The sequence below is a fragment of the Aulostomus chinensis genome, chromosome 16, assembly GCF_037954235.1.
Source record: "Aulostomus chinensis isolate RoL2024-O1b breed Wild chromosome 16, RoL_Achi_v1.0, whole genome shotgun sequence".
Lineage (NCBI taxonomy): Eukaryota > Metazoa > Chordata > Actinopteri > Syngnathiformes > Aulostomidae > Aulostomus > Aulostomus chinensis.
The window spans coordinates 27,325,671-27,344,132 of record NC_141335.1 but is presented as its reverse complement, the minus strand read 5'-3'; the positions used below and the strand labels follow the sequence as shown (position 1 = coordinate 27,344,132).

The 18,462-nt window shown below is 45.3% G+C and overlaps 1 protein-coding gene across 15 annotated transcripts in view; it reads right to left on the bottom strand.

Moving 5' to 3' along the window:
• LOC147248034 (neurexin-1a-like) overlaps positions 1–18,462 on the bottom strand; it is a 286,884-nt gene that overhangs the window by 35,345 nt on the left and 233,077 nt on the right. For 12 of the 15 annotated variants that reach the window (XM_086179713.1, XM_086179708.1, XM_086179715.1 and 9 more), the window contains 3 exons: positions 12,779–12,950; positions 6,319–6,408; positions 4,703–5,019 (listed from right to left, as the gene is read on the bottom strand). In XM_086179713.1, coding sequence (XP_086035839.1) covers positions 4,703–5,019; positions 6,319–6,408; positions 12,779–12,950 — 579 coding nt within the window. Of the gene's footprint in view, positions 1–13; positions 4,231–4,702; positions 5,020–6,318; positions 6,409–12,778; positions 12,951–18,462 lie in introns of those variants that run through there. The other 3 variants (XR_015109327.1, XM_086179714.1, XM_086179712.1) reach the window with 3 other exon arrangements.

The following is an 18,462-nucleotide window of genomic DNA, read 5'->3' as shown; positions in this document are numbered from 1 at the left end:
GGGAGGTGGGGTCTGGTGGTCTCTATCCCACACGATACACCATGAGTTGGTTTCCTTCAGTTTTGGTAAATGGTAACAATGCATATTTTTTAATTCAACAAAGGACATATAATACAACTTGGAAAGTAAGAGTGAACCTGGCAGTAGAACCAGACAGCTGCTGCTTTGGTTCTGTTGCCAAGAGAGTAACGGTCTGTCCAAACATCTGCATTGCAGGTGAAATCCTATCCAAGGATGTTGGCCACAACATCAAGGACACTGACTCTGAACTGACAAGTATGGCATAATATTCTGAATAAAAAACCCAACCAGTATGCCCGAACCAATGCTGATTAATCCCTCTAGGGGCGAGTTTTCAGTGGCTCACTTCGGCTCGAGCTCAGGTCGGTACTGCTCGGTATGGGTGCCTTCCCACTGGCACTGGTACCACATGAGCGTGGGTGGACTCACCGCCCAAGAGTTCCCCAGCGTAATTTGTGTGTGACAACAACAACAATGGAGGACATGGAGGCGGCGTGACGCCTGCTGCTCGTCAGGGGTTTTTGCTTCAACTAAAAGTGAGGGAGGACAGACAGGCGAGGCTTCAAGTGGTGAAACAGAAGCCCCAAGAAAAGAATAAGGGACTTCACCGAGCCACGACCAGGATTCCACCGAGGCCAGGATGATAGGAAGTTACCCAATCAACGCCCCGCTATGTGTTTACCTCACATTTTAGTCCCCGCTTGGCTCGCTTGGAACCCCTGTGGAGCAGGTAACAGTAACAGTTAGTACCATGTTGGGGCCAGTGGGAACGGGGCCAAACTGACCTGAGCCGAAGGGAGCCGGTGGAAACGCACCCTAAATGTGGAGCGCTGCACTTCCTGCTGTGCTTTCAGTGACTTAAACAATCTGCCCATTGATGAGGTAAGAAAACTGTTTGTCCTGCTTAGACCTGAGAGAGAAAACATCATTTGAGGCGACAATATTTCTGAAAATGTCCAGTTTTTTATATCTTCTTCTAATCTACATGCAATATTAGTTTTCTAAGAAAAAGGACAGGTTCAGATTTCAATTACTTGTTAGAACTTAAATGTCAACTCTAAATCAAATAAGTACATAGAAAAGCCTTTAGGGATGTATCATGCACTGACGATGGAAATATTCTTCTGTCACCTGAAGCAGTCACAGGAAGGAAGGTTCTTATGCTGTTCAGGATATAAGAGAAAATAGGAGAAAAGTGCCTTTTGACTAATTGAGAATATACCTGTCATTCAAAAACACCTTGGCATTTGGCAATGGCCAACTGTTGCCTAGCAACTTGGTGAAACTTCAATTTAAATGCAAAGAAACTGATGACCAGCTCAGTGTTAGAGAGGATTGAAGTACTCGTCTGATCTTATTGGATGACAAACAAATGTGACATAAGAGAGGTCACATGACATGATAACGGATCTGAAATTCTACTGACTGAGAAGATGAAGGGACGGGAAGCTAATCACTGGCATCCTGACTTGCCTCTGTGGCAATGCTGATGTAATATTTTGCGCATATATTTTTTGAACCCGTTCTAATTTACTTCAATATTCAGCCTGGTTTGAATTGGCCCTGAACATGTCGTTGCCCAGGTCACACCTGCAGCTCACGGGGAGGCCAGTACTTCCTCCCAACACAGAGTACTTAACAAAATAAAACGTTCACCTGATTGTGCCACCTGAAGGGAGCATGACTGTCCATCAGATAGTTTTTGGGATACTGTCCTCTTAAAACCTCCAATGTTCACTTCCTAGTTGTGCTGGAAGAAAAGCAGGAATCAATGTTGGATTCCACCAGGATTTCTGTATTAAAATGTCAGTGCACTCCATTAAACAGAGATATTAAATTCTGAGGTGGTGAACAGTCTGATTCACAATGCAAAGATAACATCTCTTATCAAATTAAGGCGGAATCATCCTTAAGCTTCAGGATCATATCATGTAGCACAATTAAAGAACATGCAGCACGTGTGCAGTTGCCTGCGGACTGCTTAATACCTACGAGACGTCTCGGGTGTGAACACGGATGCATGCAGGATTAGTATTAAATCCAGGCTGTGCAGATTTATTGCAGCCTTAGCTTGTAAAACAATAATCCCCACCAGTATCAAGACAATCACAACAATGCCTGAAGGTAGGACCAGATAAGCCACGCGCTGCACGGACGATTAGAAATGCAGAGAAGCTGTGGAGAGGCTTGGTACCAAAACGCCAGCACACGCATGCACACGCACACGCACATGCAATCCAAATGATCAGAGAGAGAAGATTGGAGATGCTAAAACACAGCAATCAAGGCGCAGTGTGTCTATCCATGTGACTTGTGGGGGCCAAAAATCACACAGCTGTTTACTGTATGAGGTGGTTCAACTGGAGTGCAACTGGCACACACTGTATTTTTTTGATAGGTCATCACTTCCCCTGAACAACCAGCAAAGCCCCGGCCTACAGGCTTAATTCACTAACAGTGGGCCAGTTGCCTACTTGGCAGCAGTGGTGGCACGTCCATCCATTCTTTCAAGCGAGAGGCAATCACCAGTATTTTGTGAATTTTACCAGGAAGAGGCTGTAAGACAGGAACTGTAAGTTACTCAGCAACAGGAAATGAAGGAAACTGAACAGGATGTCAGATGAATGTTGTGTCAGAGAAATACCACAGTGGTCATCAATGTTAAGGCTTTTCTTTCATCTGACAACTTCCATCTAATAAAGCTACCACAGCAAGAGAAACTTCTGATCATAAATTTGAACTATGTATGCAGCAAGCCCATACTGGCATGTAAGACATTTGTAAGATCCAACATGGCAACAACAGGAAGCTAACAAAGACCAAAATTGATCGGAAAGAATCTTGGCTGTCACATGGGGCAGAAACACCAACCACTTTGGAGGGCTGAAATATGTGTCTCGAAGACGGAGTCAGCCAAAAGGTTATCGGTTGCACTGCAGTCATTACGACACAGTTGTGTTCCTGGGGGAGGCCAGCCTCACGTGGTTGAAGCCGTGTCCGTGTCCCAGCCAGGCTTGCTGGTACAGATCCAAGCATTCGAGGCTCTCATTCCTCTTTACTGGGACGGTACCAGCTGCACTGGAGGATATTCTTTTATCTGATTGGATTACAACACAAAACATGCATGGAGTGTTTGAGACCAACCATGATAACTCACACCTACAAAGCTGCAGTGTTTATTGTCAAATACGATCCAAAATATCTGCCTGCATGTCAGAAAGCCACCTGAGTCTTTTATTGTAAGAGTTCCATTTATTGCATGGTACTGGAGACTGCATAGCTGCACTTGCCCAAGATGAAGCAGAGTATATCTGTTTTTAGCAAGAAGTAAAAGCAGTTTCATGTCAGTCATGAGGGTGGCAGCGAGTCTTTTGGGCCTCAGTGAATGAGAAATAAATTGAGAGCAGAGATAAAATGAGAAGCAGTCGTGGTTGTTCTTAATCTGAAACTCTGCCATTACCAACACTGAAGGGAGAAGAGCGCAAATGGAAAAATAAACATGCAATTTAATAAAATACACCATTATACACTGTAACACTAAAAAAAACTGAAAAAAATGGAATGACAAACCGCAGCACGTTTGTCGAGATGGTGAATCAGTGAGGGACTCAAGACAAGTGTGTTGTGGTTTGATTGGATGTGACCAGCCACCGCTACACCAACTTCATGAGGACAGTCAGACTGAAAAAGCTACAACCAGTTTGAACAAGTGAAGGTGTAAAAGACACTGAGGCTTTGTGTCACCATGACATGTGTCAGCTGTGTATTTGGGGGGTTGTTGTACGTCGTGGACTCGTTCTATCATCATTCTATCATCATTATGAACATCTGTCTCTTCCAATGGTGCTTTTCTCTCCTGACTCGGCCAGCATGCTGTAAGATGTTAATACTGATGTTAATAAAGCATGAGTGGACACCAGCGGTTTGGAGAGGTGACATCATCATAATGTTACCCAGAAGCCCAAAGCATGAAATAACAACGTGAATCCATTCAAGTATTTAGAGAACTTTTTGATGGGGCACCTGAGATCCTCCACACACTTGAAGTCACTGAACTGGCAGTGGTGAGCGCAGCCTTCCAACACACAGTGACTCAGTTCTGCTGCTCAGTCCCAGCAATGGCAAGGAGAGTTTGACGACTGAAGTGGTGAAGGATCAGGGGAGCCACAACCTCTGTTGGGTTGAAGGGTGAGTCGCTCCAATGAAAGGCTGCAACAGATTTACATCCGTCTTTATGAGAGAGCAGAGGAAGGAGAAACATCATCCCTCCATCCCGCCATGTTCCCCCTCTTCTCCTGTTGAGGGTGGTGGGGGTGGAGCCTATCCCAGCAGCCTTCCCCCTGGACAGGTCACCAGTCCATGGCAGGGCCAACACATAGAGACAGACAACCATTGGCTCTCCCAGCCACGCCTACGGTCAATTTAGAGTCTGGATTAACCTGGTCCCTCTTGATGTCTTTGGACTGTGGAGGAAGCTGGAGTACCAGAGAGAACCCAGCAGGAACAGGGAGAACATGGAGACTCACCCAGAAAGACCCCGTGCTGCAGCCGGGGCTCCACCCACAACCTTCTTGCTGGGGGGCAGTGAGGACCACTCACACAATCACACACTCACTCACTCACTCACTCACACACACACACACACACACACACACACACACACAATGTGCTGCGGTCTTACCTGCTGAGGTTCTCGAGGAGTCGTCTGTTTGACCCGCCGGCCGGACGCCGTGGTGGTGATCTCCATGATGGATGTGGACGTCTCTGAGCGATTAGCTGTCGTACTTGACTGCGGTGTGATGGAGGAGGGCGACTCCCCTACTAGCCGCACACTTCCCTGGATTCTAATGTTGGGATCCCCTTCGGCAGCCATGTTGAACACCTTCAGGCCGTTGTAGTAGAGGCCTGAGAGCTGGCCCTGAAAGGATCGGCTCCGGTCTCGCTCCCAGCCCCCGATCTGTATGGTGGTTTGGCTGTTGAAGATGGTGAGCTGCCGCCCTGTGGGAAAACAACGTTACATATATACACGAATGCTGAACTGTGGACTCAGCCACTTTTACTGAACAGGAACAAAAACAGACAGAAAGACAAATTATTTGCCCAGTGGCTAATGAGACCAATAAATTACGGGTTGTAGAGGCAAACCCTGGCAATTTATTGCAGTTATAATGATGAGATGCCTGCAGTATGAAAAAAGTACAATAAATAAAGTAAAAACACAGAATTTAGGAAAACAATGCAGCTTTGCTAAAAGGGAAGCCTCATGAGAAATAGCAAGAAAAACATGAGGCGGCAGCATGAACATGATGCTACGTTAAATTAATGACACTTGGTAAGATACCATGAGAAATATCAGCAGACATTTGGATTCCAGCTGGGAATAAGAACAAACACATGAAACAAGTGTTCGAGGATGCTAACAGCTCATGTTTCAATATGCTTTGCTGATGTAATCTGAGATTTTTCTCTGTTGTCATTTACAAACTTGGAGGCAGAGAAAAATGCTCCTCACGGATGCAAGCAGAGAGGATTGGACTTTGCTTATCTGCCATTTCATAGGAAGCAGGACACACTTCTGAAATATGAAAATGTTCATCCTTTTAGCAAAAGCAACCGAGGAAAACAGAACTTGAAATGGAAGTTTTTTGGCACAGAAGAAGGAAAAAAGAAAAAAAAACTATGACAACATTTACATCGTGCGAACAGGAAAAAAATGATAGGGCTCATTTCACATTTATGTCAAAATATGAATTAATTATGGAACTATTAAAAAAAACAAAGCATGCACTCATGTTGTTTGACACTACAGTTCCTGGATCTAAAGCCCTACACATATTTACAATGTCTGTTAAAGGGACTCAAAATTCTGATGCCAATCATATTACATTCTATTTATCACTTCTAGCAGTTTAATCAGAAAGATCAAATAACTCTAAACTGCAAACAACAGTGTTTCCAAGTAACACTAGCAGTATCTACACTTCATATTTTACATTTATGATTTGGATGTTTACAGCAAAATACTACAGTAATTTATAGACATTTTTATCAAAGCTGATATTACTTCAGTGAGATGATTTAAATTCATATTTACAGTCCCTTTAACCTTAAATTGACAATAAACACGTATTAAAAAATCTATCAAATAAATAAATGTATTATGAAAAAAAATTAAATTAAACTCTTCAAATCATTTTATTTTTTATTTTTTATTTTTAGGTTTATTATTTACAAAATGCAGCTACAACTTGGTTATGATCAAATTATTCTATTTAAAATTTTAATCAGTGATTTTACCTTTGTCGAGTAGCCATTCGTCAACTACTCGACCAAGTCGGTATGGGATTCGCTGTCTAGCAATCGCCAGGCGTTCGTTATCATTGTTGCCTTTAAAGTTTAAAGAGACATTTCATTGGTTACAATCTGTAAGGTCAAAGGTTAAATGTTCATACTTAATGATGGAGCTATACAACTGCACACCTCTTTTATATTTAAAAAGTTTTGTATATTTAAAGCAAACAAGATTTAATAAACCATTATTTGAAAAAAATTATTTTATTTTAGCCAACAAATTAGGCCTATATTAGTTGACAGTAAGTGAATTAGCACGCAGAGGTTTCATCGAGGTTAACAGGTCTACGGTGTAAACCAAACCCAACCACAACTTTAGACATTACCAGATCTTAACCCCAATATCTCCATCCCATTTATCTGAAAAGTTTTAAATGTATTTATTGCTAGTTATATACATTTTCAAAACTTACAACACTTACATTTAGAGTTAAGTCAACCTTTTATGGTTTAAGGAATCAGTTTAACATCTTACAAAAAGCAACCCCATTTATAAAAAAGTCTAACTGACAAGAAGTTGCAGTACAACAGGGTCAGAAACGAAGGCTCCTCAAGAAAAAAGGCTTTGACAACGTCTCCAGGTCATAAAGGGAGAGTGAGTACGAGACGGGGGGGGGGGGGGGTGTAGCTGCAGATGGAGTGAAGGAGCCCTCAGTCAAGAACCAAGAACCAAACTCTGCATCAACTCCCCTCAAGGCCAAAGCCCCCCTGCCAGAAAGACGACTGAATCCAGTCAGCTTCGTTCCTCCTGCAGACTGACAATGTTTGTCCTGTCAACGGTGTCCATTCAGACAACAGGTTCACTGGGCAACCGTCAGTGCGGCGGGCAACACGAGGGGCGGGCCAGAATGTAGCAGACACTTGGTCTGATGAGAGGTGTCGGGGTTATAGGACTTGAAAGGCTTAAACCATTACAGAGGCTCAGCTAGAGAGAAAAGGGCTTAAACGCTGGAGCTCCTGAGTCTGGCTGCAGGCGGCCGTGCCAGCAGGTTGCAGCAGAGGCTGGTGAAAGAGATTCTGAGGAACATCCCCTTAAACTGTCACTCCACACTGGAAAAAGGCTTTGTTGAAAAGTTGTTGAGCAACATTTGAGAAAAGTGATTATGCATCTCCAATGTGCACATTTTTAGTTTTCCAGGTGCACCTTTGCCCTCCTTGTTCAGGATGTCATTTAAGATCTGGCGTCTGACTCCACTTCCTAGCCGATGCTGCCTACAGGTGAGTTACCTGGATCCTCATTATTCTAGTTTCTCCTGGAGCCTCCTCCTCCTCCTCCTCCTGCCAGCCGGCCATCCGTGGCCCTCATGTTTGTGTAGCAGGTTGACCTTGAACCACTGAACCGGGTGACTGGTTGGGTTGGGGCCAAGCTTGGAGCCATGTGCTTATTTGTATCTAAAGTGGATATAATAAAGGGTGAGACCCTGGATTTTTTTTTCTTTTTTACTTCACTAATTTTTTTTGTTGGCAGGATACCTCAAAACCTAGAGGAGCAATACTGATGAAAGGTGGCGGCAAAAAAATCAGGTAAAATTACCAGGAACAACTGCATGGTTTTAGATCTTGATACATCAGACTGTTGTGAGTCGACACTTCTTCATGGCTGGATTTGACATAACAAGCACAACCAACATTGTGATAGTCTGTCCTTTACTACTGTTGTCCCATCAATAGGAACTCCATTAATGAAGTTGATTATCAAGCTCTGACCTCCGAGAGATCAGCTCAAGAACTGTCCATCTTCATAATGATGCTAAGTGGCAACTCCAGCTACTCAGACGGAGGATTTGTTGATAATAATAATAACATTATTAGATAATAATGATAATGACCCCATCTCAGTAATTCTACATGTTTGACCTTGAGAGCAACAGTGAATGTGGGGGAACAGTTCAGCTGAAGCTGTTAGAGAGCTGGTTCAGTCGGGGGGGATAACACCCGCCTCCAGGGGCTTTCTGCTTATGTAACATCTGCTATATTTCTTGGCGTAGGAATTTAACGCAAGTTGTGTCTCCTCCTGGAGGTGTGCAACACACGCTTCTCCATGCACGGATGAGCAAGACACACAGATGCACTTCCTTTTATTTTGAACGTGCTAAATTAATGAATGACGCACTAATTGTTGACGTAACGGAGCTTGGTGAGGCTGGTATTTCCTGTCACCTCTGTTTGTCAGTCATGAGGAGCTCGCTTTGTCTCGCGTCTCCTTCCTGCTACTTCTGACACCTCATCTTGCAAGAGGTCGACAAACGCCGCTCTGGAGGATAAATAGGACGCATAGACGCAGGGCTTCAAATGCTGTTTGACCACTTATTAATTTTTAATTCATGATTACAACTCCTTGACATCCATCACCCCAAATGTGTCATCAGGACATGAGATGAATCCAATGAGCACTGCAGAAAGGCTGACGATTAGCAAAGCGAGCCACAGGCGGCACAACACTGCTGTCCCTGCTGACATCACAGCGCGGTGACTACGCCGCACCCTGATATCCAGCGCAGGCCTTTGGATCCGTGCTGAATTTCTCTGGTGGGACCAGACTCAAGAGTATGCACCATCCCCAATCTAGAACCACCATGAGGGGGCGGAGCACTTCCCGTGACAGACAGGCTCCTTCAGCTACTACGCATAGCAACACACATGACACCATCACATGACCAAGTTTTGATTTTCTTTCATCTTTATTTCGCACCATGAATGTTTGGTATCGTGAGCCCTGTTTAGTGGTTTTATCGTTTCGTGAGTTGATGATTTCGTTGCACCCCGACGCAAGACGCCTCCCCACCGCTGCTTTACCAGCGTCATCAGCTATAGGAACCAATCAGGAGCGACATTACCATTGGGAGGAAGAAGAGCAGTTGGAACTCGGTTCTGATTGGTTGTGACTGTCTGATGTCTCAGCCGGATTCTAGATCGGACAGGTTCCAGATTTATCTGGTAGCTCAGATCAATGGAGGAAGATGGATACCAGTTCACAAGTACGTCTCATATCCGGTTTCGTTTCCTGACAGCCACGATGTGTAACCATGTTTTGGATATCACACATTTCATTAAAAACCACAGCTTTTGTATTTAATTCTGCTATCAAACATAACATTTGACGAAGCTGGTTGATGAGGGAAGCGTGTCGGTAAACACACGCATCCTCACGTGTGCCAGATTCGTGCAGAAACATGTGCTCAAAGACAGTAGTTTCATCCGCCTGGCCCCTCACGCTGGCACACTTCGTCTGTCTTCACTCTCAGGTTAATGAGGTGTGAATATAATCAAGGTCTGATCGTGTATTGATCCCCACTGCGGGACCCTGGAGTGTTCAACAATGCCATCCCCGGCCCCTTCATCCTGGATGCCAGCGAGCCTGTGACTGCTGCCGCTGGTGTGGGTCGGTACGGGGCAGCCGGGCTTATCTGCTGCTGCAGAGAGCAGCGATTCAGCTGAGCCGTCCCCACCCAGCCGCTCCGCTCTCGCTCACTGGTTGTCTTTTATGTTCATGAAGTGGTCAGATAAGGTGAGCCCTCGAACACTCACCACGCCAGATGAACAAGTATGCAAATGCTTCCTGTCTTCACGGAACTTGAGGAATTAAAACAGAGGATCCTCCACAAACATGGCGATTTTTATTTCTCAGTTCCGGCCGCTGCACCATTTGAAGCGTGCTCAGCAACGACTGCGTGCACAATAGAATGAACAGGCTCATAGAACAGAGGCAGAAGCAGAGCAGGTCCGGGGCTTTGATGGATAAAGCTAACCCCCTCCCCGTGCACCCTACAAATCAGACTCAACACTGCAAGGTGGAAAAAGAGGACAGAGGGGGAGATCGACCGAGGCGGGGGAGGGGGCAGATAGAGGTAAAAAGGACAGAAAAAGAGGGAAGTGAGAGCCGAGGGGAATGCAGGGAGATACGGAGAGCTCTGTAAGTGCACCACGTTCTGATGGCAGTAAAAGAATAAGGCCAGGGACTTCTCTATTATCTTTGTGAGCAGCGCGTGTTCATGGGCTGCTGATAGGATACTGCACTGTACCCTCCGGGCCTGGCAGCACCATTGTGATGGTATTACTTTCATGGCTGAGACTCTGGAGAAGAGGCTGATTTTTTTGTTGCAGCCCAGCCTTTTTCTGTGTGGTGCAGAATGGAAGCAGAGCGAGAATAAAGGAAGGAGAAGTCAACTACAACAAACAGAGCGCCAGTTATGTGTCTGCCTTTTACATTTTAGATTCTAATAATTGTGCTAAAGACTTTTAATGGGATGTAAGTATGCAGGACGTGACTTTTTAATGAGATTAGGACGGCAGCAGTATGGGCTCTGGTGAAGCAATTATTGCCAGGCTCTGAGAGTGATTGCTCCCTCCCATACAATCTCCTCCTCTCTGTCTCCCGCCATCATTTTTATCTCTGCTGTCTACTCGCATTATAATCACCGTTGATCTGTGAGTGGCCCAAGTGTGGCTGAGGGCTGCTATTATGAGTGCGTTCAGCGTACATGGATACTAATCAAACTACAGGCGAGCTTGGAGAATAATGGCTTTGAGTGCTGAGGGTGGAGGGAGGAACTGAGCAGCAATTGTGATTAGATCTAATTAGTCTGCAATGAGCCTAATAAGGTAGCAGGACTTGGCGCTGATGACTTTGGTCACTGGCAACATTTAGAGCCCAGCAGTTACCAGAAGAGGAATGAGTCTCGTGCGGCTGCCTCACTCTGGATTAGACGCTGTCAATAAATTCAAACGTAGAATGTGTACTTTTCCATGAGAACAGTTTTAAAGGGGATATTTGAACCTTTCCTGCACTTCAGTGATGGATTGACTGATGAAGACTTATTTCCTCTTAAGTTTAACCTCACCATCACATTTCACTCCAGATCACAACTTTTTATCGAGTGACATTTAGTAACAAGTATTTCTTTAAACTGATACTTCACCAAAAACTGCGATTTGTTCGTCACTTACGGACGGTTAGATGGGCGTTTGCAGTCGTAGCTTCGATCAAGCTTTAGCGTTCTTCTGCCAGGTTGTTCTATCGCTCAGGTGAGTAACAGTGAGCTTCGCTCTCCAAGGCTGACACCTCTTCTTCTTTGGTCCGTGATGGTAGAGAGTGACTTAGTGAGCATGGAGGTTGGTGTGTGGCTGTGATGCTAGGCTAATGCTACCATAATGTTTGCAGGAAGAAACACAAACAAGGGAAATGGCACAACCACCCAACAAAAAAAACTTCTTTTGAAAATCCAAGATGCAAATGCTGATGACATCATTAAAGGGTGACTGTACATGGCCGAAACAAAGAATCTATCTGACCACCAGAGGGAAGTGTCTCGAATGGTACGCACGATTCAGACGAAGTCATCCACATATTTATTGCCTGATTACAACTGAGGTGGGTGGCAGAGGTCAGTAAAGGGGCTGGGAGGCAGGTTTCAGCAGGGGACTGAATTTGTCTGGAATCCTTGCTGAGAACTGAAACTGCAGGAGCAGCTTTGGTGTTTGGGATGGGCGTTAAGACTCGTGCAGTTCTGACTCTCCTTTTATCTCCTGTAGCTTTGTCAAAGCCTTTCGACAGTCAACAGCTGCACCGACACACGCAGAGGCATTGAAACACTCTTGAAGGGAACACAATCATCGAAGTAACATACTGACATTTGACAAAAACATACCAGTGTTGCTGAGTTGTTTTACTTTATAGAGTAAAGTTACTGTGAATGTAATAATGCATATTTATGCGAGCGCTCACACTGATCATCAAGGTGAAGATGTACAGCTGCAGTTGGTGGGACTGTGTTGTTACAGGTTTGCCACCATGTTGTCTGCATCCAGTCAGTCACTTGGATGACAGAAGGGTAAATATTGAAGAGGTGCAGCTGAATGGTGAGCAGATGATGTCGGATCTTATTCTACACATATATATACATATATACATACATATATATATATATATATATATATATACACATATATACATACATATATATATATACACATATATACATACATATATATATATACACATATATACATACATATATATACATACATATATACATACATATATATACATACATATATACATACATATATATACATACATATATACATACATACATATATACATACATATATATATACATATATATATTCTATAGAGGCAGACAGTGTGGGTGCTGCTATTTTGGACAGCAGCAGATCTCAGGTGCATCTGATTTACGGAAATGTTAGAAGATCAATGTGAAGCACAAACACCAGGGATCAGGAAAACACCCCAGCAACACTGCCATTATTCTGAACAGCTGCTGGAAACAGAAACGTCAAAAGCAATCCAAGCACATGCTGAGTCAGCATAAACGTGGTCACAGGTAAGGTCTGAACATTTGGCTCGCTCTTGTCATGGCTGAGAGAGACAGAGAGGGTGACTCACCTGTGGGGTAGCGCTCAATCACTGCCAGATCATCCACCTGCAGAGTGGCATTACCCCCACTCCTCGTAAACTTCACTATATGGTACTTTCCATCATTTACAAACTTAGACGTCTCCTCTATGTTAATGTCATCTGTTCCAACATTGAATACAACGGCAATGTTGCCTTTTTCCTGAAAAGAGAAGAACACACCGGAGAACGGGTTTCAGTCACAAAGAGAAACATGATTTATGAGCTGAATGCAAGCATGTGTTCATGAACTCAAGGAAACTGCAAACAAGGGCTGGTACACTGGCACACTTCTATGAGGGGAGGAGCCAGAGTAGCCCGTTAGCACTACATAAGGAGCACACCAGACCGAGGCCTTGAAATGGAGTGGATGCAACATCCATACAAGTGGTTTACTCTGCTGAAGGAATACATCTGATAAAAACACACTCTCGCCATCATCAGGTTGTAGTGACTTCAGTTAAGCAGCTCGTAACATCGAGAGTCGTGCTGACATCCGCTGAACAAGCAGACGCAATGACCCACGCAAAGCGATGCATTGCGGCATACCAAGGAAGACCCCACCAGCTTTTCAGTGCCACTGACCCGGGGTCATGACCCCTCCATCATCTCAGCCACGGTCATGCAACAAAGTCAAGTTTGTAACATTTCATCAGCACAGACACAGTTGTTGTTCGTCCGGACACTCAGTCAGACACAGATCCTGCTGATGAGGACTCCTCCCACTCCTACTGCACATTAGTGCATGTGTGCGTGTTGCTGCGGCCTTGGGTGTCGATATCTGTCGCCCCCACACAAGCACGTTCACCCTCTTTAACACGCCATGATGTCATTATCTCCACCTGTTATCTTGTCATAGTGAATAAATGTTTGCTCTTGGAATGAATGATGAGTTGTATATTAGGATAGGAACAGTTAAGAAGGTGGGCGGCCCGGTGGAGCAGTGGTCCTCACTGTGGCCCCCAGCAAGAAGGTTGTGGGTGGAGCCCCGGCTGCAGCACCGGGTCTTTCTGGGTGAGTCTCCATGTTCTCCCTGTTCCTGCTGGGTTCTCTCTGGTACTCCAGCTTCCTCCACAGTCCAAAGACATCAAGAGGGACCAGGTTAATCCAGACTCTAAATTGACCGTAGGCGTGGCTGGGAGAGCCAATGGTTGTCTGTCTCTATGTGTTGGCCCTGCCATGGACTGGTGACCTGTCCAGGGGGAAGGCTGCTGGGATAGGCTCCACCCCCACCACCCTCAACAGGAGAAGAGGGAGAACATGGAGGGATGGATGGAGGGATGGATGATGGAGGGATGGATGGATGATGGATGGATGGAGGAATGGATGATGGATGGATGGATGGAGGAATGGATGATGGATGGATGGATGGATGGACAGAAGGAGGGACGGATGGTTAAAAACACTCCATGATTGCTGAAATATGGATTTGAAGGTGATTTTATTTTTCATCGTTAACATTTACAAATTCAACCTTTTTTGCCTCTATGAAATAAAGGGCTTTTGTCACGTGTGATGATCAACAAGTGTTCTGAGATGCAATCAATCCGTGCTGTGACGTTTTCTTAGGGCAGTGTCCCCTCAGAGTTTTTGACATCATCTGAGAAACTTGAGCCCACAGTCAGCGGCGCCCTCTGGAGGCCATATGGTTCCTTAGCGCAACCTTAGATCTCCATGTGATGGACATCCAATAACTTCCTTCAACAGTACCTCTCAATTCATTTGACTGTGTGTGTGTGTGTGTTGGTTGGAGTGTGTGTGTGTGTGTGTGTGTGTGTGTGTGTGTGTGTGTGTTGGTGGGAGTGTGTGTGTGTGTGTTGGTTGGGGTGTGTGTGTGTGTGTGTGTGTGTGTGTGTGTGTGTGTGTGTGTGTTGGTTGGAGTGTGCGTGTGTGTGTGTGTGTGTGTGTGTGTGTGTTGGTTGGAGTGTGTGTGTGTGTGTGTGTGTGTGTGTGTGTGTGTGTGTGTGTTGGTTGGAGTATGTGTGTTGTTTGGAGTGTGTGTGTGTGTTGGTTGGAGTGTGTGTGTGTGTGTGTGTGTGTGTTGGTGGGAGTGTGTGTGTGTGTGTGTTGGTTGGAGTGTGTGTGTGTGTGTGTTGTGGGAGTGTGTGTGTTAGTGGGAGTGTGTGTGTGTGTGTGTGTGTGTGTGTGTGTGTTGGTGGGAGTGTGTGTGTGTGTGTGTGTGTGTGTGTTGGTGGGAGTGTGTGTGTGTGTGTGTTGGTTGGAGTGTGTGTGTGTGTGTGTTGTGGGAGTGTGTGTGTTGGTGGGAGTGTGTGTGTTGGTGGGAGTGTGTGTTAGTGGGAGTGTGCGGTAGTGGGAGTGTGTTAGTGGGAGTGTGTGGGTCTGCAGCCTTGCTTATGAGCTGCAGTGAAAGGAGCATCTGGTGGAGGCTCAACGTTCTGTAGCAGTGCAGCACTCTGCATGTCATTATCCAGTCAGCACAGCCAGCAACGCTCTGCATCTCCATCTCTCTAGAACTCTGCCATATGCTCAGAATGACTGCCCCAACACACACGTGCACACACACACACGCACACACACACTACATGCATGCACACGCACATGATCTCAAGAGAACACACTGAGCACCTGGTTCCCTTCAAATGCAGAGTGGAACCTGGTTCAAGAGCCAGGAGCTGAAGTACAATTAAACCCATTCATGTTTCATGCCGTGTTACCACCAAGAGGACAAAGTGACGCTTTGTGATGCAATTTCAACAAATGATATCATCAGACACAAGAAAGACACAGGGCTGAAGTAAGTGAAGGAGTCCTTCAGGCATCATCTGGACAGACAGTGGGACAGTGGTGAGTGACAGGAGGAGCTTCCTCTCAGTTCAGGTGTGCTTGTGAGTGCTTGACTCTTCCTGAAACCTTCAAGTCACAGAGACAGAAGTTACAACAGCATTTTCTATATTTCAAATACTTGAATATAAAATTTAGTATTGGGGGCAGAGCAGAGTAAACACTCCTTCAAGGACTGTCACACACAGAGCACTCAACTTTTTAGTAGCACTTCTCTTGGAGAAGAAGAAATGTGGTTCAGTGGAGAAACCGACCCAATTAAAATCCTGCTTTTAACAGCCTCGTTCAATTGACTCTGATGGTCCCCATAGCCTCGTTAACACATTCACTGCTTCTACTCACAAACTACCAACCTATCGTGGTTTTCATAGTATGAAAAAAACAAGATTTAGGAGGTTAAATAATATCAGATGAATCAGAGCTAAATCTTCAGGCCCGGAAAATAAGTTCGACATGCTTAGATCTCATGTTTCTGCGATGTGGAAGAGATGAACTCTGACGGCCATTGCCTTTGCCTTCTCAGATACGGCTGCACACTGGCTTTAAACACCAAGATTATTCTTTTCGAAATAATAATCCAAAACATTTCTACACGTCCTGAAATTCAATCGACTTAAACGAGCAATTTCTCAGTTCCTAAGAGGAGCCTAATCCTGGAGCTCTAATATGGTGCAGGCTTATGTCAGACAGTGATTGATAGCTGCTTACATAAACTCTGTCCATTACACCCTGTACAATTTCAGGGCTGCTCACTTGGTAAGTGCTGCTCCCTAGAGGGCCGGCCTCACGGGAACACGCTGCGTACCTCACCCCAAGAACCAGGCCCTGCCTGACACTCTACACGCTGCCTTGATTAATTGCTCATCGAGCTGAAATAGAGTTTAATTAACTGATGAAGTTGGTCCACTATTCTCCTCTAATCTAATCTTTTTCATGCCTCTCATCCTTGCAGCTGGTGGGCGGAGTAGCTCCAGTAATACTCCACGTGTCAGTTTCTCGTAAAACTTCCCCTCTGCAGTCACAATCATACAGATACTTGTTCTAGACTCGATAAAGCTGCAAATAGCCTGGGCAGACTGAGCGCTCCTGGAATTTTTCCTGTCTGGTGTTACGGACATGTCAACTAAAGCGCGTCCGGACAAGCGGTGCATCTTAGATTGTAAAAATGTGGAGAAAGCACACTTAGATCGCAGTGCCCCTCAATCATTCATCAAATACAGCCTTTATGATTTAGTTGAAAAATGTGTTTCAGAGCCACTGGATGTTGACAGGAGCCCTGATCCTGACGTTTCCCCTGAACACACGAGAGGACGTAAGGAGGGGAAGTGAGGTGTGGCTGTGGCGTCACCTGAGCACCAGGTGAAGGCTCCCCACACATCCTGCTTGCTGGTTTTGCACCAGTCACATCAGTCCGATGCCACATGACCGCAACACATCTGCCTGCAGTCTGTACGGGTGTGAGTGCCGTCTGCTGGCAGGTGGGTCCCTCCAGTGTGCATGAACGTGTGGGTCCTGACGTACACGTGGAGGGAATGTCCCTCTCTCATGACACAGGCTACATATCTAACAGGCTGCTCTGCTACCTTATCTTTTAATTACCGCTGACAGTCTTCTGCTTCTCCCTTTTTTAACAAAGCTTCATTCATGAAATTACAGAGCTCATGGAATAATTAGGCAAAAGAAATCTTTTTCCGTCTGTTACCGCCTGCATTCCTACTTCCTATAAGATGTACAATGTGGAAAAAACAAACCAGCTATGTTTGTACAGTCATTGCACACACACGTGCACACAAGTCTGCAAATTCACACATAACATGGTAATGAACCATTTGCAGAAAAGGGAATGTTTCAGCCTCACAGCAGAATCCTACGACCCAAGAACTCATACCGCCAACAATTTCATGCTGCTATGGATGGCGTCAAACCTCGGTGGCAGGAAAAATTTGTCCTCGGGGGTTGAAACCAACACAAACTGTGTCATATAATAAAAGAACCCTTTTTCAAAGTAAACCCATTCACTATAAAATAATGTACGTTACACTCCGACATGCAACAGTAAAACAAGCAAGTGACAAATGACAAAGCTAACAAACATTAAGTACAATAATACTTCATAATGACGTAGCTGCAGGCTCAGGCCCTAATTATTATCTGCGACTTCAGTGCAAATATAAGACAGACATAAGTCCTGAGCTAAGGAACCAGATCATGTGACATGGATTAATTAGCGCATATAATTTCCATCCTCCTTCTCAGAGCGGCCCAGTGGAGCAGTGGTCCTCACTGTGGCCCCCAGCAAGAAGGTTGTGGGTGGAGCCCCGGCTGCAGCACGGGGTCTTTCTGGGTGAGTCTCCATGTTCTCCCTGTTCCTGCTGGGTTCTCTCTGGTACTCCAGCTTCCTCCACAGTCCAAAGACATCAAGAGGGACCAGGTTAATCCAGACTCTAAATTGACCGTAGGCGTGGCTGGGAGAGCCAATGGTTGTCTGTCTCTATGTGTTGGCCCTGCTATGGACTGGTGACCTGTCCAGGGGGAAGGCTGCTGGGATAGGCTCCACCCCCACCACCCTTAACATCAACATAATTACACACTTATCATGTGTCAAAGCCAATGTCAGATTCAACTCCACTGGCTTAAGTGTCTCATTATCTGTGAAGGCGGCTTGAAATTTTTTCCGTCACTAGGAGACGCTATCAAGTGACGTTCTCCAGAGATGTTCCTCAGGTTGATAAATCAGTGAGGCAGCAGCGTGAAGGAGAACATCCAGTACTGTATTATTACACGGAGCAGCCAAGTGTTTACACAGGGGAAGTTCTCATCATGCTCGTCCACAACAAATGCAAATGGTACGGGTGAGGCAACATCCGTTACTC